Source organism: Gordionus sp. m RMFG-2023, chromosome 4 (assembly GCF_954871325.1).
Source record: "Gordionus sp. m RMFG-2023 chromosome 4, tfGorSpeb1-WG-v2, whole genome shotgun sequence".
In the NCBI taxonomy this organism is placed as follows: domain Eukaryota; kingdom Metazoa; phylum Nematomorpha; class Gordioida; order Chordodea; family Parachordodidae; genus Gordionus; species Gordionus sp. m RMFG-2023.
Genome location: NC_088778.1, coordinates 15,762,332 through 15,788,641, shown reverse-complemented (window position 1 = coordinate 15,788,641; position 26,310 = coordinate 15,762,332). Strand labels below are relative to the sequence as shown.

Sequence of the window (26,310 nt, the reverse complement as noted above, 5' to 3'; positions counted from 1 at the left end):
AGCAGTGGGTGTAGAAGGGCATTGTTTGTCCAGTGGAGTATAGCGAGTGGGCGACACCGTTAGTACCCGTTAAGAATGCTAATGGAAAGCTTCGTTTATGCGCCGATTTTCGGGTCACGCTAAACCCGTGGGTCGTGGAGATAAAATATCCGTTACCTCGGATTGAAGAAATATTAGCTAATTTGAAGGGCAGCATATACTTTTCAAAGGTGGACTTTTCGAACGCTTACTTACAATTGAAGGTGAAACCCGAGGTACAAAAGCTATTAACGATCTCCGAAGGGATTGTACTTCTGTAGATTGCCGTTTGGACTTAGCGTGTTGGCTCCAATTTTTCAACGAACGATGGCGGCAGTGTTTCAGGGACTAGAGGGAGTATTTTACTACATGGATGACGTATTGGTGATGGGAGAGACTCCCGAGCAATACGAACGAAGATTGGAGGAGGTGTTCAAAAGGATCAAGGATAAAGGATTGCGGGAAAGCGTTGAAAAAAATGTGTTGGGAGTATCAGAAATCGTATAGGGGCATAAAATCAATAAGAAATAGGTCAGACCTTTGGACAAAAATATGGCAAATATAACAAGCATGGTGAAGCCTAATAATAAGGTGGAAGTACAAGCTTTCTTGGGAATGGTGAATTATTATCACCGTTTTGTGGAAGGTTTCGCGCAGATAGCGGCGCCGTTGTATAAATTGTTAAAGAAAGGAGAAAGATTTGAATGGAAGATTGAACAGGAGGAGGCTTTTGAGGAGTTGAAATTGAGAATTGGAAGGGAACCAGTACTAGTGTGTTTTGATAACGATTTGCCCACGCTTCGAATAGGGGTGTGGGTGGAGTGCTATTACATTGTATAGACGAATTGGAGAGACCTATTTTATTTTTTTCAAGAATTTTTAGAGAGGCCGAGACAAGATATTCAGTGATCGAGCAAGAAGCGCTAGCGGTTATATTTGGATTGACTAAATGTCGGGAATACTTGATCGGACGTCTATTTGTCATATATACGGATCACAAGCCCTTGGTTCATCTTTTCAGGAAGGACAACAAGGAACTCATGTTGTCGCCTAGGTTGCAGCGATGGCTGTTGCTGGTAGGCAGTTTCGACGTGCAAGTGAAATACCTGCGAGGAAGAGAAAATTACTTACCGGATATTCTTTCTAGATGTGGAGCGGGAGAGGATTGCGAAACGAGTAAGTCGAAAGATATGGATGAAGAGGATGAGCACGGGTTGATTAGAGCGATAGTCGGGATATGTAAAGGAGGACCAGTTGCGTGGGAATTACTCAAAAATGCTACTTTAAAAGATCGCGAGTTAACGAGAATCAAAGCGTGCATATTGGGTCGAAAACAATGGCGAGATGGGGACAAAAAGTTGAGGCAAGTGGAGAAAGCGCTAACGATAGTGGACGAGGGTGTGGTACGAGGAAGTCGGGGAGGGAGGCAGTAAAGGCAATGATCCATGCTGGGCATCAGGGTATGGAACGAATGAAACAATGGGGGCGGGAATACGTATGATGGCCTGGCATGAATAAAGAAATCGAGAATATGGTGAGAAGTTGTGAAATGTGTAATTCATGGGCAAGTATGCCTCGAAAGGACAAGAAAAGTATTTGGCCTAGGGCTACTCAGCCATGGGAAAGAGTGCACTTAGACTTTTTCGACTTCGAAAATAAAATATATCTCCTCGTAGTGGACGCTTACTCAAAATGGGTAGAGTATCAAGAAGTAAAGGGGTTAACAACGCAAGTAGTAATTAAGACGTTAAAAGATCTTTGGGCAAAGTTTGGGGTAGCGGAAATAGTCGTGTCGGATGGAGGACCCGCTTTTATAAGTAAACTATTTAAAGTTTTTTGTACTGAAGCTGGGGCGAGACACATTTTGGCGTCTCCTTACCACCCAAGCTCAAATGGGCAGGCGCTAAGGATGGTGGCGGTGGTAAAGGGTTGGCTGAGGAAGTCGAAATATGGGGGTAGAGAGATTTGGATAGCGGTTGCATAAACAATAGTCGAAAGGGAGAGGAATTGTCCCCAGCAGAAAAGTTTTTGGGACGTAGAACTCGTATTCAGTTGGATTTCTTAAGACCCAAACCGGCGCAGGAGGAGAATTCAATGGATAATCAGTGTGAATTTGTGGTTGGTCAGACCATATGGGCGAGAATTTTTGGAGGTACCCGAAAATGGGAGTCCGGAGTAATTATACAGAACGTGGGGCATAAAATGGTGAGAGTAAAATTCGTCGACGGAAAAGAAGGAGTTAGACATGTAGAACAGATACGGAAGAGAGTAGAGTCTGAAAGATTAAGGTCCAGCCATGACGCTGCGAGAAGAAAGGGGTAGATATCTGAAGAAATCCGGGATTAAATCAAATTTAATTTTTAAAAAAAATCGATAATAATAATTAACCCAAGATAGTAATACCTCCGCAATTACGAGATTAAATCATATTAAAAAAAAAGGGATCAATAATGATAATGATAACCGAGGGCTAAAGGAACATATATAAAAAATAAAAAAAAAACTTTCATGATTCTCGAGTTAAAGTACATAGAAAATAATATTACCAATAGTGATAATTAACTCCAGATAGTAATACCTCCGCAATTAGGGGATTAAATCAAATTTAATTTTAAAAAAAAATCGATAATGATAATAGGGAAACGACGCGCCCCAGAAGCCGAAGCCCGGGAAGGAGCGACGCCCGGCCACTTATGACCATTTTGCCGCCTTTAACGATAGGGGTAATATCACAACAGGATCAATCCATAACTGCGACGGGGCGACCGGTGGCGATTATAGAGCCGTTACGAAAAGAAACGGCGGAGGCGAGTCCCAGGGCCTATTACGCTGAGGAGTGGCCTATGGTCGATTTGTCACCATCTGAGATTCAAGAGTTGTTGGAGGATGTGATGGGACCCGAATAAATATTACATTTTTTTTTTATAATAAAACAATTTTTTTTTATCATTTTCCTTAATAGAATTTCGAGAATAATTAAAATTCGATATTAATATATGAAATAAAACTTTTAAAATATTTAACATCATAGTATTTTTTTTATTTATGTGAACATGTGTAGAATAATAGATGATTACTTTTTATTTTTATTTACGAACCCCCCCCCCCTATTTCGTCTTTGTAAAACAACTTTTTTTGGGGTTCAAAGGTTTTTATTTAATGGGGGCGTGTTGTAAATATTTTTATTTATTAATCATAATTAATATTATTTTTTTTTTGTGTGAGTCATGAAATATTTTTTTTGGAGTTTTGATTTTAATATTTTTTTTTAAAGTTTCGCGAACTCATCGTGACCATTATCATAAATATTTTTAATATTTATTATAAAAAAAAATAATAATAATCAGATATAAAAACCTGAAAAAGGTTAAAAAATTGTCATTATTATAATTATATATTTTTTTAAAAAAATTTCCTTTGAAAAAAAAGAAAATAAAGACGTTATATTGTAAATTCATTTGTTTTGAAAAGGTAAAAAAAAAATAAAGACTTTGTATTAAAATAATAAGAACTACCAAGTTGAAAGTTTCTAGCCATTAGAACTTTGAAAATAGTATTTGATTATTTTTATATTTTTAAAATAAATTTTAAATATTTATTCGAAAAATATGTCTAGTTCTTTTATTTTATTTTTCCGCTCTAAAATATATTTTTTATAAAATTCTCCAATTCTCCACTCGACATTTTCAAAATTTTTGTGTTAGAAAGAATAGAAGTTAGAACAGTATATATAATTATTATAAATATATTTTAAATTACTTAATATATTTTATATCGTTATACCTGCCATCGAGAGAATTTTAAAATTTTACGAACCCTTAAAGAAATACTTCTTAAATAAAGATTTTAAAAGCTGTACTAAAATTTTGAAAAATTTTTTCGAGGATGAAATGTCAGAAGCATATTTGGGATTAGTTTCACATGTAGGAAATCTACTTCATGTAGTTAATATTCAGTTGCAATCAGAAGATTCTTTATTGATAAAGATTCACAAAATCATGCTACAGCTCTTTTCATCTCTACAGTTAAAAATAGATAATAAATTTTATGGCGCTATTGCTAAAAATATTATATTAAAATGTTCAAATAATACTCTAATTAATACATTTTTAAATGAAGCAGATATTTTTTATTAAGACAATTTTAGAATATTTACAATCAAAATTTGATTTTAATAACTCTATTTACAAATGTTTAAATATTATGACCTTGGAACAGAAACCATCATTTGATGGTTTTTGTAATTTAATAAATATATTAAAATTACCGATAGACATTGATATCTTGTTTGAGGAGATTGTAATTCTCTCTATTTTTTATGATTCGCCAGAATACTTAAAGTTAGATGGTCTAAAAGCAGAGGAGAAATGAGTGGAATTTTTTCGTAATAACGATAAATCCCCATGCTTGGAAAAAATTTGCGAGTATGTTTTCTCCTTACCTAATTCTAATGCCTCATCTGAGCGCATTTTTAGCCTGATGAGGACTGCCTGGAGAAAGGAGAGAAATCGAATTGCTTTAACAACATTAGAGGCCGAGTTAATGGTTAAACAAAATTATAAAATGTCATGCCAGGAATTTTATAAATATCTTAATAACGACGGTAAACGTTTAGTTCCATTATTTAAATCTCAAATAAAATATAATTAACTATAACTATTTGACTTTCTATATTTTATAAAATCTTATTTATACATTTGCATAAAATCAAATAAATTTATTTTTTACATTGTAAAATTAATATTTTGAATATTTTGGCAAATCATAAAAATAAAGAAGCATTACAATCTCCTCAAACATGACATCATATTAAATCTTATTAATAATTATCCGATAATAGTAATAATATTCTTATTCTGCAGCATAATTTAGTGAACCTTTATTAAATTATATTCTTCTGATTGCAACTGCATATTAACAGCATATAGTAGATTTCCTATATGTAAAATTCCTAAATATACTTCTGCCATTTTTTTTCAAAATATTAGGACAGCTTTTATAATCTATTTATTTTTTAAAGGTTTGTAAAATTTTAAAATTCTACGATGGCGTGTATTAGGAGGATTCTGTCAACCAACATTATGCTGACTCAGTTCTGTAAATACACTCTGGTTTTTGCCAAATTCACTGAGGAATTATCAGATCAGAAAGCTGCCATGCAATTTATTGGTAATGCCAAATCTGCCATATTTACCATTATATATGGTTAGCTATGTCTTTGGATATTTCATATCTGGAGAAATTTTTTTTAATAGTTTTATTGAAATGACATTAATTTTGTTGAAATAGAGGAGGATCAAGGGAAATGTTTTGATATCTCCTTATTAGATGCATCTGTTAAAATTGCATATGTTTGCACATCTTTCAAATCGTCAAGAATTGACCTTCTGGATTTATATCCTAAAACATTGATGATAGCCTTGCTCATTTGTGTTCTACAAAGTATAATTTTCATTTATATTAAATATTATGGGGAAAGATTCTACATTGTGATGTTAAGTAGCTCTCTGAATGTTGTACTGCATGATAGGTATTTACCATTTCCGCAACTGTAGTTGCATCTGTATTATTTCTTATTTTTGAAGAATATTTTTGTTTTGCAATAGATGTTGATAGACTGCCCTGTACTGATTTTATCTTTGAAGATTTTTGATGCCTCAAAATATCATATTCCCTTCCCCCATTGTATTAACTAAATATTGTAGAACAACTTCCCCACACTGATTATAATTATTTTTTACATTGTAAATTTAGAATTGTTTGTTTTTTATAAAATCTTATTTATACATTAGCATAAAATATATTTTTTTACATTGTAAAATTACAATTTTTTTATAAAATTTTATCTTGTTTACATTCTTTTATATTTAAAAAAGATCGTTGGTTATTATTTTTAAACAAAATTAATATATAATAAATCAATATGTTATTTTAATAATAAAGATAGTATTTAAGAAATTTTGTGTCGTACTATAATTACCTATTTTGGAAAATAGTTACCTATTTTATTTTGAAAAATAGTTGGATATTTTATTTTGAAAAATAGTTGGCTATTTTATTTTGAAAAATAGTTGGCTATTTTATTTTGAAAAATAGGTGGCTATTTTATTTTGAAAAATAGGTGGCTATTTTATTTTGAAAAATAGTTGGCTATTTTATTTTGAAAAATAGTTGGCTATTTTATTTTGAAAAATAGTTGGCTATTTTATTTTGAAAAATAGTTGGCTATTTTATTTTGAAAAATAGTTGGCTATTTTATTTTGAAAAATAGTTGGCTATTTTATTTTGAAAAATAGTTGGCTATTATATTTTGAAAAATAATTACCTATTTTATTTTGGAAAATAGATTCGATTTTATATTTATAAAAAATAATAAGCGGATAACTAAGTCAATTCTAAATCCTGGTCGCAGGCCGGGCCATTGCGGGCCGAAGTCCCGCATAATTTTTTTTTTAGCAATTTTCATATTTCTCCCACAATTTTTATATTACTCCCACAAAATACCGAATTTCTCCCACAATTTGAAAATTTTGACCTGGCAACCCTGCTCATGAAATATTTAAATAGTTTATTTGAATATTGAGTTCTTGTGAGACAACAAATACGTTTGGTTATCCATTATTTGTCAGCAGATACATAGTATTCTATAAAGTGATTTTCTATTGGAAAAAAAAATCGCATCCCATATCAATTTCATGGGATTTTGGTTCCTTCTAAAAAGAATATCTCAAACATGATAACCAGTAATGTAGTTTCGAAAGAGACCAAAATTGTTTGAAACCTTTCCCCCCATCTGATTTCAATACCTATTTCAATTAGTGGTTGATTTTTCAGTCTTCTCAAAACAGGTATATTTTGATTTTATTTTTCCTCTAGCTGTTTCATCGAAATGCTGCATTAACCTCTCTCTGGGAAGTACTAATGCTATATATTACAAATTAAGAAATATGTAATCAGTAATTTGTCTACCTTGTTATATTCTAGTAACTTAAAATGGTTTTGCCTTTATGTATTTTATTGTTACCATAACTTTAAATATAATTAACATATTACAAATATATGAAATTTTAAAAACATTTATCTGTATTCTGTCTACACTGCGATAGTCTATTTATTTTAAAATGGTTTAGTCTCAATATGCTTTATTGTTTTTGTCCTTAGATCTTAAATTGGTTTTAGTAGATTTTTCTGTTTATAGAGATTTAATCAACATATAACAAATATATTTAGCTACTCAATACTTTTAATGGTTTTAAAGTGTTAAATTTCATATATAGTAAATACTTTGTTAAAGGTATGTTTTAAACTTCATAAAATAAGTACATTGGATTAGTATACATTATAACATTTAAATGTTTTTGCTTCACATTTGTTAAATTTAGTAGATTTTAGAGATTTTATTAGTTCTTAAACTAAATAATTGATGTTTTGACTTCTCAATATATCTATAAATTACATTTTATAAATATTAGTCTAAAGTAGTTAAAGTTTTTGACTTCTCAACATTAATATATTACATTATATACATATTAGAAAAATTAGACATTTTATTTTATTAAATGTTAAAGGTTTTAGTTTCACATGGGTTAAATTCTAGTTACTTTAGATATCTTATTTAGCTAAAATTTAAATAGTTTATTAGTTTTTTTTTCTTTTAATACGTTAGCTTCACAAAAAAATATTTAGTTAACTGAATATTTCTCTTTAGGTCTAAATGTTTTTCATTTCCTATCTTCATAATACTTTTGTTATTAAAAGTGGTGCCACTTTTATTATTTAAATATACATTATTACATTAATTATGTTGTAGCTCTTTGCTTTCATTTATCTTTTTAGTTCTTATTTCCACAAAAGTAGTTCATCTTGTTGGCATTTATGATAACATTATTTATGATTCGACTTTTCTAAATTAAAGATCTTTTTTGTCCTATAAGTATATTAATTAAAATTGGATTAGTTTAAATTTGATATTTTATAAGTTTTTGTAAGTTTTTAACTAACTTTGTTAAATTTCACTCAATTTTTTGGAATTCTATAGTTTTAAATATTTATAACTTCACATAACATATTAATTTAATTCATTTTTAGAATTTTATTGCTTAAAACTTTTTTAGCTTGACATAACATATTAATGTTAACACATTGTAACATTATTTTACATTTTACTTAGATTAATGCGAATATATATTGCATTATACTATATTATTTATGTATATATTCATAGTACATATTATGTATATATTCCTTAGTATGCATATTTTAGGTTGGTTTCTAACATCATGTCCATTAGATTATATATAAATATAGATCTCTAACACAACGCTAACATTATATTATGTATATATTATTTTATATTACATATATTAGACTATATATATTTGTTTGGACGAATATCGTATATATTTTATATTATATACTAGTAGATAGCCCGTCAAAAATGACGGGGATGGGAATTTTCTTCTTATATTTATGCTAGATGTTACCTGTTATTTGAAAATTATATCCAATTTTGTTCTTTTTACCCCCTCCCCCCTTCAGGCCAGGTTCAATCCATTAAAACTAAGACTAAATACTATGTTTTGAGTAAAAATAAATTTAAAGCTTTTACTTGATACAATATGTTAAATTTACTGATCATTTATACATAATATTTAATATTAAAAAAAAAATTCCCAGGTAAAGTACAAAGCCATAATAATTTTGAAAAATTCATCCAAGCCCAATGAAAGATCATAATAATTTTGGTAGTTAAGAACTGAAATAAAACATTTAAATAATCATAATGAATTTAAAAATACAATAAAAATCAGATTTTCATGGGCCTTGGTTTTTTGATCAAGCCGAGCCCAAGCCTGCTAAATAACTTGTTTAAGGCCAATGTCTGACCCATAGTTAATAATAAAAAAAATATCAAACGCCCAAGCTTATAATTTTCCCCAAGCCCAGCCCAATATAATTTATAAAAATATTTTCCAAGCCCAGTCCAACTCATAATAATTTTATAAAAATTTTTCTCAAGCCTGGCTAACCCATAGTAATTTTCAAAATTTTTTCAAACCTGGAGATAGGTAAATCTCTAAAAACCATATCTATTTTTTATTCTATCTTAACCCAGCTCACTTATACATCAGACCAAGGTCAACCCATTTAGACTAAGAGTGAATACTATTTTTTTGAATAAAAATAATATTTAAATTAGCTTTTACCTGAGAGCCATATAAATATTCTGTGTTAAATATTACACCTATGCCTAATATTAAAAAAGTTCCCAAGCCAGGTCCACGCACTTGGGAAAATTTTCTCAAACCTGCCAAAGACCAGAATAATTTTGGTAGTTGAGAACTGAAATAAAATATATAAAAAGTCACAATGCATTTAAAAATACAATTAGAATATGAAGGTTGCATCTGCCTTGGTTTTCGATCAGGCCGGGCCATGTCTTTAGAAGAAATTTTCAGGCCAATTTATAGCCCATATTTAAAATTAAAAAATTTTTTGAAAAATGTTTAGCAAGCTACGTCCAAGTTCTAATTAATTGTGAAAAATATTTCCCAAGCCCAGGAAAATTCAGAATAATTAATTTTTTCCTTGGATCATGAAAAATAGTAAGGGGTTTATAAGAATTAAATCTGTCTAATATATGTATATATTAATTGGGAAAATTTTTCAAAATTATCATCAAATGAAGGGAAAATATCTGATTTATCTATCATTATATGAAGTTCATGAATACAAATTAAAGTACCATGCTGAAAATATGTTCATCCTAATTTAAATTTTAAACAAACCACCACCTTTCCGAAAGATTTATTATTTAGTTACAAATTATAAAATTAAATTTAAGAAATTGATATTAAATTACAATAGAAAAAATAAAAAGATATTTTAAGTTATCAAATAATAGGAGGTTAACTACAATCATAGTCAAATTATATATAAGTAAAACAAAAATGTTATACATTTCATCAAAAATATTATAATAAGTTATGAATAACATACATTCTACAATTATGAAGTTATGAGAAAATATACAACACTATATTATAATAGATTGAATTATTTAATGGTAATTGAAGGATTAGTAAGTGGACATTTTTTACAAAATTATTTAATTCTTTATTTTATTCTTCAAAATATTAACTGATATCTCTGCAATTATTGACATCTCGGAACAGTATTATTTTATATATATATAAAATTAACTGCATCATTAATTAATGAAATTGCTATCCCTATGTCTAATGATTCTGTACATTATGTTACTATTATTTGTTATTTATTATTGAATAATAGCTAGATCAAGATAATGCCAACAAAGAAAATGAAAACCCTATAGTTATTAATAAAAATATTCCTATTCCTACTCTTAAAAGATATTATATCATTTATATTATAATTTTATTATATAACTCAAATATAATAATTTATATATATTTTATAGAAAAATTATCTTTCAAAATAAAAGTTATTATTAGTTTTCCAACTGTTTGTTAAATATTGATACAATTATTTACAACATATATTTATTTATTAAGTATATAAATAAAATTTAAATATAACCATTATCAAATAATAAGTTCATATAAACTTTAATAATTGAAAGGTAATATATAATAATAAATACAATTAAATATTTACATATCTTTTAATAAATAACTAATAATTGAATCATATCCAATGAAAGGAACTATTAAATATACACATCAATTTCATATAAAACCTACATTTATCATGAAAAATTATTTAAATGCTTTTAAGACCTTCATAAATACTCTTGTAACTTCTCCCTTAACAATCAATCTTAATTGCTATGTATACCTAATAAATTAAGACCGACCCTTGCCAATAATCTATTAAATAGCCAATGGATACCACCACAGAGTTTTTGTGAGACAATCAGGTTGACCTCATATTTGATTTAAATCTATGATAGGAGGTCTTTGTTTAAAAGAGTATTTATGCAGGTCTTAAAAGCATTTATAATTTTATATGATAAGTGTAGGTTTTATATGAAATTTATGTGTATATTTAATAGTTCCTTTCTAAAATAATCATTTTTATTATTATTCCAAAACTGGAGATAGAATAGATACCAAATTTGATTTTTATTTTTAAGAAATATTATTATATTCTCCAAATAACCCAAAAAATTTATTGAATAATAATTAACTAAAATTTTATTTTAAGCTGCATCAAAATGTTTTTAAAAAATCCTTAAAATTTTTACAAATTAATAACAACACTTTGGACACATTTAAGTTTTAAAAAAAATTAAAATATTCAAAATGTACTTAAAAATAGTTTTTAAATAAAATTTTTTTACCCCTAAATTTAGAGACATACTGTGACATTAAAACTCTCCTTTATTCTACCCAGTTTGAAGTTTAAATTTCTTTGAAGGCAATTTTAAAAGACTTGAATATTCCAATATATTAACGTTTCCTGTAGGTTAACTAAACTATAAAAAAAACCTTATGAAGTGAAGATGGTAAAATGTGTTATTGAATGAATGTTAAGGTTGTTACATGATTACTATTGGACCGATTACCCTATAATCATTTTTATTGGGCAATTTTTTTTAAAAGAACACTATTGCTAAATTTGATTGACATTTTTTGTTATTATTATAATAGATATTAGTTTAACGCTTATTTTATCTCCCTTTTCTCTCACTCGCTAATATTTTTAGGACACCCTCCCAAATATGTTTCTATTTTACTTATTCTGTCTATTTATTAGTTCTATTTATGTTTTTCTTTTAATTCAAACGACTTTTCCAGGAAATTATTATTTTTTCTTATATATTTTTGTCTTGACTAAAAATATAACTAATAAATAAAATTTTATTTTTAATATTTCATATTTTTAACTTTATAGGCGCCACTGTTATATTAATTTCTTTTTGTTTCTCTTTAAATAAAAGTTTTTTCTTTAACGCCATCGATCTCTCTTTTCTTAACATTTAAATTTTCTCTTTCTTGCTATTTGGGAATGTCTTATACAACTTGTTTATTTGTATTTATTCATTTAGAGCTTAATATCATTTATAATTTTGGTTATTGTAAAGTGATTAGGTTATCCCACCCTGAATTTTTCCACCTTATTATTGTTTTACTTATTTATTTTTATTAATCATTTCCTTTTCCATAGTCTTCTATTAAACAAAATTTTTGTAAAGTTTTACTTTTACTTTTTATATGCAAGCTGTATTTTATTTCCCTTCAAATTTTAAATCTTTTTCTATTATAATGTCTATGTCAACTCGGTTTCCAAATGTCTTGTGGTTTTTTGAGTGAACCAAAAAAATATTTTTTTTCCATGCTACAGGATGTGATGGCTATAGCTCAGTAACCCTTTAATTTCTGTGGTCTTAGTTTTTGGGTAGTTACTTAGGTAGGATTTGTTCCATCCCTGCAGCAGTTCCGCTCTCCCATATTTTATTGAAAGAGGGCAAATAGGTAGCGAGATATTGTTATGGGTGCTATTTTTGGTTTTTTTGCTGTGATATTATCTAACCCGGAGCCTTGTTTTCCCTTAATTTTTGACCACTTGTTATTTCATTTATGGAGAAACCAATCGACAGGGGGGGGGGCGAGGTTTGTAATTATGTTTGTTGGTAGATTCTTTCCGTGAGTGATAGACTATCATATAACAATCAAGCCATAATGCCTTTTGTTAATCCTGGCCAACAATTACTTTTCTATTTCCTAAAACTTACGGTGGTTCCTATTTCTGCGTCATAGTTCCTTTCTCTCATATCTTTATCAATATCAAAGACCTTTTTTCGCTATATAATCTATCTATCACTCCGTAGAGTATTTTGTCTCTCTGGAAAAAGAGAAGAAAAAAAAACCTTTGTTGTGTGGTGTTCGTTACTGGATAGTCATAAACCTATTACTGTCTAGTTTTTGCCTATTCACTGGAATTTTCACCTATTTAAACAATTTGCGGTAAACCCATTAGCTTTTTCTTATTTTCATGAATAAATTCTAATTTCAATTAATATGAACACATTCTCAATTACTGATAGTAATTATCAAGGCTTACATTAAAGATGTTAAACTTAAACCTAGCCACTACTCACCCTTAAAGTAATTTAATTATTTTTGCAGTTCTTGGGCATAGGCTTTTGTTTTGCCCATTTCTTTTTGTCTATTAGCCTATAGACGTTTAAGCTACAGTTCTCGGACTGTTGCGCGTACAAGTACGTGCGGCTTGCCCACAAACGTGTGAAGGGCTCCTCATTTTTTCTCCCCTTAATTAACTATCCAGTTTGATGGATTTTTGAGGAAAACCTAGCCTAGCTCTGTTGTATCCACAACCAGAGGGCGAAAACGCTTTTATCACGTATCACGTAAATGGCCATAAGTAGTGTTGTTAAACGGCTCGATTTGAGCCGATTTTTAAAAACGGCTAGATCAATATTTTATCCAGAATAATATAACGCAAACCTGAAGATTTTTCTCATAGATGGTATAAGGGTCTAGACAGGCTTGTTAATCGATCCTGTTAAAAAGATCCCGATCACGATCTTTTGAAAAAAATAGGATCGAAATCCAGGATCGACCTTTTCTTATTTAAATTTCTGATCGATGCAAAATTAACTAATATAAAAATTAATTAAATATGGTATAAATTTATTGTAATTGAATAATATAATATAAGTATAACATTAGAATATATTTATTTATAATTAAAATTAGCTTTTAATAATAAAATTTTTCTAAATTATCAACATTTAAACAACCACGTTTTTCATTAACTACATGTTTAGCTTTACTAAACAAGCGCTCCACAGGAGCGCTTGATGGTAAAGGTGTGTTATATTCAATAAATGTTTTTTTAAAATTAACATAATTATTAAAAATATTCACAGAATCATCATTAGAATAAAAAAATTATTAATGGAAAAAGCATTTTGTGACTAATTTTTCCCAAAAAATGTATCGATTTCATCCATGCATTCATTTGAAGGATCTACATTTGGTTGACCTTGTATATTTTTTAAATGGGCAATTAGCCTTTCTTTAAGCGACAAATTTTGTGGCAGATTAATAAAAGGCCAATTGAGCTTAAACTTTGGGTGAATTATTGATGCCAATATATTATTGTCATCATATAGTGAAGGAAATCTATATTAATAAATGATAATTAATTTATTATTAAATAGGTGTTCATTCATATAAATCGGGTATCTGCAAAAATTAGCCCTTTCAAATTTTAAAGTGAGGCATGACCAATCATCTGTATAATATTGATTAAATTTAAAAATTTTTAATGCCTATCATGGCCCATTAAAATTTTACCAGATATCAGAGGCACCAGGCCTGTTAAAAATATTTTACTAAATTTGCCAGATCATGGCAATTTTTTAATAAATTTTGCAGATATCTGATATCTATTAATATAAAAAAAATTGCATAAAAATTTATTACCTTTTATCAATACCTCTAGGAAAACACTCTACAAGAGGCTAACAATATCGCATGCAGCTAAATTTTTTAATTTATCCACAAGTATGGTTAGAACTGGGGGTTAGATATCCCTGCTCCATGTTATCCTCCCGTTCCAAGATTTTTAATGATGAAGCCAAGAGTTTCATAACCTTTAATATTTAAATTTTAGTTATTGTAAAAATATAATTGTATTACTGAAGCATATTCTTTGACAAAGAAACATTCTTCTTGCCTAATCATCGTGAATCCAATTTGATCATAAACTTTCTACTTCTGCTTTTCAGAGAGCATATTGTCCATTAATTTCATTGACTGAAAATAGGAGTTCCATCTGGTCTTGTTGGGAGCTATTAGATATCTTCCCAATTTCTGCAATAGAATATCAGCCATTTTGGGGGACATATTTTGTTTGTTAATTAAGACAAAACATTTAGCAAATGTTGTTCTTGATATTCGCTTATAATTAATATCATTTTCTGCCTTTTCAGCGTCTTTGGTTGCAATAAGGTTTAGATTATGGCAACAACAACGTTGATGTTTTGGTAGTCTGATAGTAGGATTATTTGAGTCATTAGCAGATAATATATCATCCAAATTTATTAATTCCATATCCTCACTATCTTCTTCATTTTCTCCAAATACTCTAGAAAAATAAAAAAAAATTTAAAATAAATTTTTTTGTTAAATAAAAATATTACTTAAATGCCTTTACAAAGTTGGTTCCATTATCGGTCACCCATCACCTTATTAAGAATTGTATAAGTCTTGTGGATATCCATAATTTCCTTAGCCAAAACATCATATGTTTGCTTTCCAATTATACGCCTCAGTGCCAAAGCTGCTGATCTTTTCTTGAGGGTTAATGGGTCCAGCCAATGGACAGTAACTCCAATAAAAGCCCTAAAATAAAATATTATAAAATTTATATAAATATAATATACCTTCGATGACCACTACAAAAATCAGCAGTGGTGCATACATAGGAGACTTCAGACAAATCTCTTATAAGATTTGTTGTAAAGGCAGTAGATATTTTGTTGCCCAGAGTTTGGCGACATATAACTTTTGTCGTTGGAAAAAATGTTTTAACCATTTTCTGGAATGAAGGATCATCAACCAGTGAAAGTGGTTGAAAGGTGTCAATAATTAACTCCATTATAACTTTATCTGCTGTTTTTTGCGATATTGATGGCATGTTAAGATTATAAAAAATTAATTTGGTTTGTTTGGATCTGCAACCAGGAACATTTTGCTTTTGTAGAGATTTATTTCTTTGTGTAGAGAATTCATTTAAGTGTTTAGCAATCTCATTTTTGAATTCACTGTGCTTTCTCTTTATAAAAGAAAAATATATTATGTAACAGAGTTGAATGAAAATAACTTCCCCTGAATCAAATCATATTTTTAAAATTTTAGATGGAATTTTTTTTAAAATATAAGTTAAAAAAACAATGTCCAGACTGAATGTAAAACCTGTATAAAGAAAAAAAATGATAAAGGGTTCAAAACAAATTTTGTTATATATGATAATATTATTTCTATGTGGTTAAAAAGGTCATATAGATTATCTTAAAAATACAAGTTTACTATATTTTCTACCATTATTAAAAGCTTCCCACAAGTGGTTGGGTCATATAGGTTATCTTAAAAATTCAACTTAAAATTGTCTATCATTAAAAGCTGCCCAAGATGATATGGGCATAAGATTTTGAGAAAATATTTTCCTATGATATAAATAAAATGAGGCTTTTTTGGCATTTAATAAAAACTTATGAATAAAGGGTTACATAAATTTTGTTTAATATATTAAGTTAAGTATATTATTTATATGTGGTTGAAGGGTTTAAATACTGAAAATTAATTTCAACTCTCATTAAAAATACTACTCCTTTTCATATCAATGCTAAGAATAGGCTAATATTAATAATAATAATATTAAAATTCCTGATTATTATAATTAAGATTAACACATCAATAAATATGTTATTAACCATTGTAAATAATTCTTATTATATGCATATTGTTATGATCCTCACAAATAATAAAATTGTATTTTTAAAAGAATTAATTACTTCTAAATGCCTCTTTAGGTTTGAACTGCTAATCTTTGAAGAAGTTGTTTTGTTTTTGCATAGATCATTGTATGGTTACTTCCATCCGTTCACATAAAGTAAAATACTAATGTAAATTATGAAATGGTAAAAGATTCTCATTCTCACTTATATCTGCTGTCACATCATAGAAGTAGATGTATCATCTTCTAAATCTATAATGGAGGACTTTATTAAAACCTAGAATTTATTTATATTATAATATAATTAATAAATAAATATAACTTGTTTGTACTAAAAATTTGGTAAATTGTTGAAATATAAAATCTCGTGGAATGGTGGTTGATAAAATATGATGTAGATAGATATTATTTTTTTAATATTTTAATTTAATTTTCAAAATTTATATTTTATTTATTGCTTTTTAAGTAAAAAATAATTTTTAAAAGGATCGGGATCGAATATTTAAAAAAATGATCTAGATCACGATCCACAATTTAAGGTCAGGATCTTAAATCCGAGAAAATTAACAAATTTAGGATCGAATCCAGGATCGGCGAACTTTTGATTCGATCCTTTAACAACTCTGGGTCTAGATATAAATTAGCTAAATCTCAAGAGCTGAAATATTGAGTTAGCCATTTTAAAAACTCGGTCAAAACGAGCCGTTTAACAACACTAGCCATATGACCTATCAAATTGACACATTGATATGCCCTATAAAATTGGTAGGTTTCATTTTTATGACATGTTTGAATTCACTTATTATATTATTTATTTAATTTGAATATTTGAAATTAGAAGATTTTTAAATTATAAAAAATATTTTTAATATATTCATAATAAAATAAAAACAGAAATTTTTAAAGTGAAACTACTAACAACTATGTGATAGATATTATACAACAAAAATTTAAAAATTTTTATATATAAAGACTACTACTTAACACTTGTGATATATGGATCATTATCCATTATATTGTGTGTGGACATCTTACCAATTGGTTATGTGAGTGTTATATGTGAATATGTGAAAAGGTTGCAGAAATCAAAGGCAGAAAATAAATGTTATAGACGTATATTACGTAAATTTATTGATATTTAAATTAAAAAAATATAATGATCACATATTCAAAATAGTTTCCTATATATATTGACAATTTAATTTAATGTAATTTATAATAAATTGATCTTTTTTTAAAAGTTAAAAATAAAAAATTGAACATTAGTTTATTAAGTAAATTGATTTATAAAATATAAAATTTAATATTAGTTTATAAACAAATTGATTTAAAATATAAAAGTTGTTTTTAACAAAAAGAAAGAAACAATTCTTATTACATTTGAAATATTTTAAGTTACGCCATAAATGGCTTAAGGATGTAAAAAAAAAACAATTTTTTAAAGTTAATACTGTTTAACAATATGCTTAAGTGATCGCTAACTTTTATTACGATTGTCTTATCTTATAATATGAATAAATGAATATTGTGTATTGTAGTAATTTTTTTTACTTTAAAATAAATTTTTGTAAAAATGTTTTACCTTAAAATAATTTGAGTTCTTTTACTTTAAAATAATATATTCAACAATGTACAGTTTTTATTTTGTATATTTTGTACATTCATATTACTCATTATAGAAATGTATATAAAGGTTAAAGAAACAAGTGTTGATAAAGAATTAATGGAAATCAATGATAATATTAGGAAGGATGAACTGATAAAAAACAAAACATACAAAAATATGGAGATGGAATTGAGCTTGATAAAAGATTGTCTCTTTAAGGAAAATTTCATTATTATACCGCGAAATATGAGAAATGAGATATTACGAGAATTGCATAAAGGACATCTAGGCGCTGGTACAATGAATCTGTTAGCAAGAGATTATTTGTGGTGATGTGTATTAATACAGAAATAGATCAAGAGGTAAAAAATTGTGATGCATGCAACAAATGGGCGGATAATCCACATAATATACAAAATCCATGGAGAACAGCAATAAAGATATTTGAACGGGTACACATAGATTTTGCACAATTCGAAGATAACAATTATATGGTATTTGTTGACGCATATAGCAAGTTCCCGATAATAAAAAGAATGAAGATTATAAGAACGGTGTCAACTGTAGAAGAATTGATGAGAATAATTAGTTTATGTGGTATACCACACAATAACGGCTCGATTTGAGCCGATTTTTTAAAACGGCTAACTCAATATTTTAGCCAGAAAAATATTGCCTAAGTCTCGAGATTTCGATAATATATGCCTAGACCTTTGTTCCTTCTATGAGCAAAATCTTGAGGCTTGCGTAATATTTTTCTGGACGAAATATTGAGTTAGCCGTTTTTAAAAATCGGCTCAAAACGAGCCATTTAACAACACTAAGTGACAGATAACGAAACTAACTTCACCAGCTACGTATTTAAAAAAATTTGCGAAAATCATGGTATAAAACACATACTCACTGCATCTCGTCATCAACAATCTAATGATCAATGTGAACGAATGGTAAGATCTATGAAGACGAGTATGAAAAGGAATATAGAAAACAACATGAAAATAGACCTAAATACAGCTATGAAAAATTTTTTGTTTAATTATCGAAACACCCTAAATTCTACAACGAATATGATACCCAGCAAATTGATGTTTTCAAGAACAATTAGGACTAAATGGGATGATTAAACCGATGGAAGAAAAGATGTATTAAATAGGAAAATATCAACAAGTAGAGACATAGAAGTAGGAGATAAAATTTGGTATAAAACGTTCAAAGGAAATATATGGGACAAAGGAATCGTGATATATAAAGGTGGGAATTTTCATACAAAATAAACACTGGACAAAATAAGGTGGGTGAAGTTGGCTCCCCCACTTTTGAAATTTTAATGATTTATCAGTGGACTGATTTGTACCGTTTTCAGTTCGATTTGTACCATCGCCGTTTTTGAGATATTCAAAGAACAAAATGGGTGGCCAACTTCACAACAGCCCCCCCCCCCACTTTTGAATTAAAAAAAAAGTGTATAGGTCGATAGAAAATGATTTTTACCGTTTTCAGTTTGATTTGTATCATTACCGTTTTCCAGCTATTGACCGTTAAAAATGAGGCCAAAAATTAAAAACTCAAAATTTTTTTTTAAAATTTCTTAATGTACAACCAGCGTCTACATGACAGGATTTTCACTGGATGCAAACCCCTTCAAAAACCTTTGCCTACCCCCCTAAAAAAATTACCGCCATCTGGCGGCGGTGTCTGTTTATTATTATTTTCACCTATTTAATTTATTGATACTCTTTTCAAGAATTTATAAAGGATAACTTAAATTAATCTATTTCTACGACCAACTATCGATATTTTGTGAAGATAAAGAATTTATTTTTTAGATAATAAATTCAATTAAAACCCCCATTATTTATAATGAATTAATTATTATGGCATTATGAGCTTGCTGAAATATCTAAACCTTAAATTACATTTAAAAGGATAGTTTTTTGAAAAACAATGTGTATGATTGTTTGCAATATATAGATTTGGTCGATGAATTGTATTATATTTATTCCATAATAAAAGTATTAATTTTGTCCTATTTCATCTCAAGATTTAATAGGTAACCCCCCAAAAAATTTCTCCTACCTCCATTAAAGCAGCTTATCCCCTCAAAAAATAGGATGCAAACTGTTCCCACCCCTCCCGCTCATGTAGACGCTGAACTGTAAATTTTTCCCTTTAATTTGTGTGAAGAATTTTTTTCTCTTCCTAATGATACCTCAAATTAAGTTTAATCTTCAAAAAATTTGAGTGTTTTTTATTTTTGGCCTTATATTTTTAACGGTCAATAGCTGTAAAACGGTAATGGTACAAATCGAGTTTGAAACGGTACAAATCAATCCCGTTTTCAAATTACGGTTATAAAACATAGCTGCAAACTCATATTAACAATTTAAAGTAATATAAATTGAATAATAATAAAAATAAAAGTTAATATATTACATATTATGTAACAACTTTCATTTGAATATTCTACTTCGTACTCATTATCATGGTTTTACTTATTCAAAAGCTCGATTAAAGATTGACTAGGCTTTCAATTTTATCTATTAAATCCGAAATTGCCTATATCTTGAACAGCGCTGGGCGGATCTTTAGATGCGTCTAGAACAATGAAATTCCCAGATGGTGCAGCAAAAACTTTATGCCGATTAAACCGAAATATTCATAACTTCATTGGAAACGGTGAAATTTACAATTCCATAGTCATAAAAGATTACTATCTAAATGATAGCTATAATTATTAGTAATAAAGGAGATGCAACTCAATTCTAAGATAAGTGGCTGCTTGTGAATTTTTATCTTTGAAGTTATCCGAATTTAATCAATATATTTTTTGTTTTTTTAAAGAAGCCAATTTTTATTTATTCAAATTTTATATAGTCTAATATGAAATATAGGAAAAGGGCAATAAATTTCTTGAAAATTATCATCTAAATATTCCCAACATATATAAATAATGAACGATAATCGAAAGAAATAAAAAACACTTTAAAAAAAATGTACATTGTCCCCTTGTTAGTTATGCGAATGATTGTGATATTCAATCAGGGAGAAAGGAAATAATAAAACTATCTTTTGGGGCTACTTTCCGGACTAGTTGATGTTAAGAACCTAGATTTCGCTAATTTTTATAAAAAGGCTAAATCAAGATTTTCACCAAACAAATATTTGGTTAAAAAATGCAAGAAAGTTGGCCCTCTTTTGGCAAAATTAAGGCTTAAATAATAATTTTTATTAAAATCTTGATTTAGTCGTTTTAAAAATAGGCTAAATCGATATTTGAATAACTATCCGGTACTAATAATTTATTGATGATGTTAAGTATGTCTTAGCCATATAAATCAAGGTTCTGTCATTTGACTCTAAGTCGCCTCAGGTCTAAAAAATTTTTAAATCGGGAAGGACTAAGTATTAAATTGGTTTAAAAAATCGAGCTAAGTTGGACATAAAAATATGAATTTCTTAAAAATAAAAATGATAAATATAATTTTTCTGGTATTAGGACAAAGCAATTAATAATTTGTATTTTATTTAACTTTATATAAATCTGCAATTTATATTTTCAATAAAGAAAATCTAGAATTAAAATATTGCCCAAATAAATTCAATTTGCAAGGCTCTAATCAAAATATCAATTGAATTTTTGTGTAACATCTGTTCTTTTTTTTCAATATAGGATAAGAATTAATAATTTTGCATCTTTTATACCCTGCATCAAACATTTTTTTTTGAAATCTGACTCTATCCAATAAAAGAAATTATTAGAATGCTCCGATCTTACCATAATTTTCAAATATCCGAGTCCAATCTGAACTCTTAGAGACCTGAGTTTGACATGATCCGAAAAAATGAAGCAAAAAAGTACTATTATTCAAACAAAATGGAAAAATATAAGCAGTAGAGAAAATTTGACTTTATTTAAAAAAATAATAATGATAAAATGAATTTAAAAAATAAAACAATTTAATGTTTTATAGATTAAGGTCCGGCCAAAACGAGTCTAAGAAATTGTCTATCCAAGTGGTATCGATACAGCTTCAATCAGATCTGACAGCTCTACTTTATACGTTTTTCATTATTTATTCTTCCGCCAAATAAGCATCAAAAATTTTTTGGTTGAAATGAACAAAAATTACACCCCCCCCCCCCCCCAATCCTTTCTAAATATATGTCAAGGTCGATATAATCTTAGGTCATTGATAATTTTATTTTAAATATAAATAGTCAATACAGGTATTATAATTTTTTTGTGTTATATAATAAATAAACGATTTGCAAATATAACTATAACTTTTTTTAAAACACATTTTTGCATTTAATTTCATGATAAAATGGGGTTAATATGACGAGAAAAGTGAAAAGGATCAAATAAACTTCCTTCTTTGATTCTTTGGCACAATTTATTTTTATAGCTAATATTTATAAATTTTAATAATATGTAGGAATAATAATATATACTTTTTATATAAATTATCTTGCTTTTGATAAATAAGCTTGTTGTTTGGATATCCATATTCATCGGGCATAATTTGGAAATGCTTAAATTTTATGTATTGAAATTAAAAGTGATGAAAAATGTTTAATATAAAATTGATAATTAAAATTCACAATAAAAAATTACTGATTTTACAAAAGGCATTAAAAAGTTTAAACTTATTTATAGTAATGCTGTAAACATTTTTAAAAAAAATCATATTCGACGTTCATTGACAAAAATCGAACATGTTCACGAACTATAAAATATTTTAAAACTCCAAATAATAAGAGTAAAATAATAAAATTATTTTATATTAAAATTAGTTTCTTTACTATAAATTTAGACATACAGTCAAAATTAATCATTGCCAAATTCTCCTGTTCTTTAACAGTTATAAAAGATTGTAAGATTGATGTCAATAAACTTTTCTCATTACAATTTTCAATTTTTTCATTTAATTTTTTGTTTCTCAACAAAGCTACAACAATGATATTTCCTTCTTTAGGAGAAACATAGTACCCACTCATCATGTCAAATGTATAATTTTTTATTTCATTATTTTGGCTTGAATCTGCTACTTGAATGGGCTGCACAGATTTTGGGTACATAGTTTTAGTTATATATCTCATCAATCCGATATAATGGTCGCCATTATTATAGGTAGGAGAGTAAAACTGCATGCATCTTATAATTTCGTCTGCATACATTGGAAGCTTATTACCATATGTCATTGATTTGTTTCTTTTATTTTTGTAAAAGCCTAGAAAATAAACTTGGATATAGCAAAAGTCAATAAAAAATATTATATATTTTATGAATTGATCTTATATCTAAATCATTTTCAAAAAGATTTATAGGTATAGCCAGGACTTTTCATACCTGGTCCCAGTTTCCCCTACAACAGAAAGGGCATGAAGCAACTGCTTCTCAAAATTTGAAAGGCAGTATTTTTTTTGAAAAATTTTTTATTTAGAGAATGTCCCTCATGAATATGAGATGGTACTTTTAAAAATAATTTTTTAATTTTTACAAAATGTTCTCAAATTATATATACAAAAAATCAAAAAAAAAAGAAGGGATATAATAGAAAATGGATTAAAATCGAAACTATATTCCAATTTATTGTATAATAATATAAATACCATGAAAAATATGATTATAAAAAATTTAAAATGGAATTGAATCTAACAGATGATTTTCAATTATAGTTGATAGTACATATGATGTTTCGAAATCAGAAGCAATAACTTTGTTGGTAGGATATATTGAAAATGGTGAAAGGCCTAAACTGTTGAAATATTTTTAGATATATTGTACGAGTATCATGGGCTTAATATTAAATAAATATAACATCCAAACTTAGTTCCTTGAATCTATCCTTCGAATTCTTAATAGGACAAAGCTATGATGGTGCTTCAAACATGAGTGAAAAAATCAATGAAGTACAGATTTTAATTAGAGCTGAGGCCTCAAAGGCAACTATTATTTGTTGCTATTGTCATCGATTAAATTTAATCATTATTCAATTATGATGCCAATAGAAAGAACTAGCCAGATATTTTTCACTTAAAAACGTGAGTTTTCTTTTATAATAATTTATGGGGGGCTTCGCCCACATATTCCCAATTTGCGGATAGGTTAATATGTTATATTTAATATAACAATATTTTTAAGACAATATTAAATTTAATATTTTTTATTGATTCACTATAATAACAATTATGATGTATTATTTTTCCATGTTTATAAATATAGCATAATATTAATTATTATATTTTATGGATGATTTTAAAAGAGGCAATAAAGATTTTCCATCGGCACTGTGGAGATAGGCTGAAAACTCTTTGCATGAATAGTTATAATTTTTTTAACCATTAGTTCCAACGATGATAAATGTAATCTATTATTCTAATGTCATAGGACTTAAGATATTTCCCTATATCATCTATAATATTATACCGTTTTTCTATATATTCTATAATATTTTTATAAGTATCTTTGATTCATTTTTGAAATTTAAAGCCTTTTCTTCGTCATTATTATGTTGTAAAATATTTTTGGAAATGCTCCCATAAAAATTTTGAATATTTAAATTTAACGAATTCTTTAGTTTTTGGATAAGAGTGTGTATACATTCCTAACATCTTCCGATTGTAATTGCAAATTTATGTTATTGACTAAAGTGCCAACGTTAAGGATAGCACCTAAATATGCCTCTGCAAAATCATCTTCAAAAAATATTTTTAAAATTGGTGGGGTTGATGATAATGATAAAAAAATTTTTTAAGGGGTTGATTATACTTAAGCATCTGCTCAATCGCTGGGATTAATGTAAGCCAGCGTGTTGGGTGGCAAAGTAATTCTAAATTGTAACTATTTTTGTCGAGTTGCTAAATTGATCATAACATTTAATTTCTATACTCTCAATATCATATTTGAGAAAAATTATGGCCTTTTTAAATGAATTATGAAGAATGTGGCTTATACAACCTATTGGTATTAATTATGGCTTTTCAATTCCGTTCAAATACTTCAATTTTTCCCAAAGTTTACAGATGCGTTATCTGCACAATAGGCCATTACATTAGCAATATCAAGTCCAGCTATTTTTAAATTTTCGAGCAAGCATATAGATATGTCTTTAGAGGTTTCACTGTCAGATGAAAAAAATTTAAGTAATTTAACAATTATTCCATTCTTTTTATTGAAGCATCTAAGTAATAAGGGAAATGTTTTTATATTACCTCTATTTGACGGATCCGTTAGTATTGAAAACGGGCGATTGTATTTTAGATCTTTTATAATATTTGCCCTTGTTTCTGGTGCCAAAATTTTTGTATTATTTTAGAGCCGTTTGTTCCGCCACATGAAAATATTGATACAATTATATAGTCAGGAAAAAGTGTGTAAAATAGCTTGCTTGAACAATCAGCAGACATATAGCTATGGGAATGTTTTATAGAATGATATACAAATGTTGTTTCAGCAATAACAGACAAGGTTTCATTCTTAGAATATTTGGTTACTATGATGATATAGAAGTATTGGTTCTAGATTGTTCATTTGTCAGCGTATATTTGTTAGATTTCATATGTTTGATTATATCATACTCTCCACTATGGTTTATTGAAAAGCGTGATATACATATTAGAGGTCTGCATTGGGCGGGTTTTTCGCCCACTCGCCCATACTTTGAAAGGGCATGGTCGAGTTTTTTTAAAATATTTTCAACATTTGGCGTATGGCTGCGGGTTGAAAAATTAAAGTAATGCGCGGGAGTGGGCGGGTAAATTTTTTTTAATTAAAAATAATAGTTTTATTACATAATATCTTTTAATACCATTAAAATATATATAAATCTCGTCTAATATTCCTAAAACATTTCGCAGTTCTTTTATTGATTGACATAATTGAACAATGATTAAATTTAATCGATGACAATAGCACCAAATAAAAGCTGCCTTTGGCGCCTCCGCTCTAATCAAAGCCTGCACTCCATTGATTCTTCCACTCATGTTTGAGACACCATCATAGTTTTGCCTAAATAGGAATTCAAGAGGTAAATTCATGGAGCCAAGTTTGGATATTATATTCTTTTTAATATCGAGACCAGTTGTATTTCCCGTACTTAGGTGTCTCACTATTTTCAACATATCTTACTAACAAAGCTATTGCTTCTGATTTCGAAACATCATATGTGCCATCAACTATGATTGAAAAGAACCTGTTAAATTCAATCTCATTT

The 26,310-nt window shown here is 28.0% G+C and overlaps 1 protein-coding gene across 2 annotated transcripts in view; it reads right to left on the bottom strand.

Annotated features, from left to right (window-relative positions):
• Positions 1-22,127: 22,127 nt before the first annotated feature.
• The window catches only part of LOC135928322 (F-box only protein 9-like), a 38,001-nt gene continuing 33,818 nt past the window's right edge, over positions 22,128-26,310 (bottom strand). Inside the window, exons 3-5 of one of the 2 annotated variants that reach the window (XR_010572287.1) lie at positions 22,915-23,325; positions 22,547-22,626; positions 22,128-22,500 (exon numbers count right to left, since the gene is read on the bottom strand). Coding sequence is in view for 1 of the 2 variants with exons in the window: in XM_065464762.1 (XP_065320834.1) it covers positions 22,410-22,500; positions 22,547-22,626; positions 22,898-23,325 (599 nt within the window). In the remaining variant the exon portion in view is untranslated. Of the gene's footprint in view, positions 22,501-22,546; positions 22,627-22,897; positions 23,326-26,310 lie in introns of both variants that reach the window. The other variant, XM_065464762.1, reaches the window with a different exon arrangement.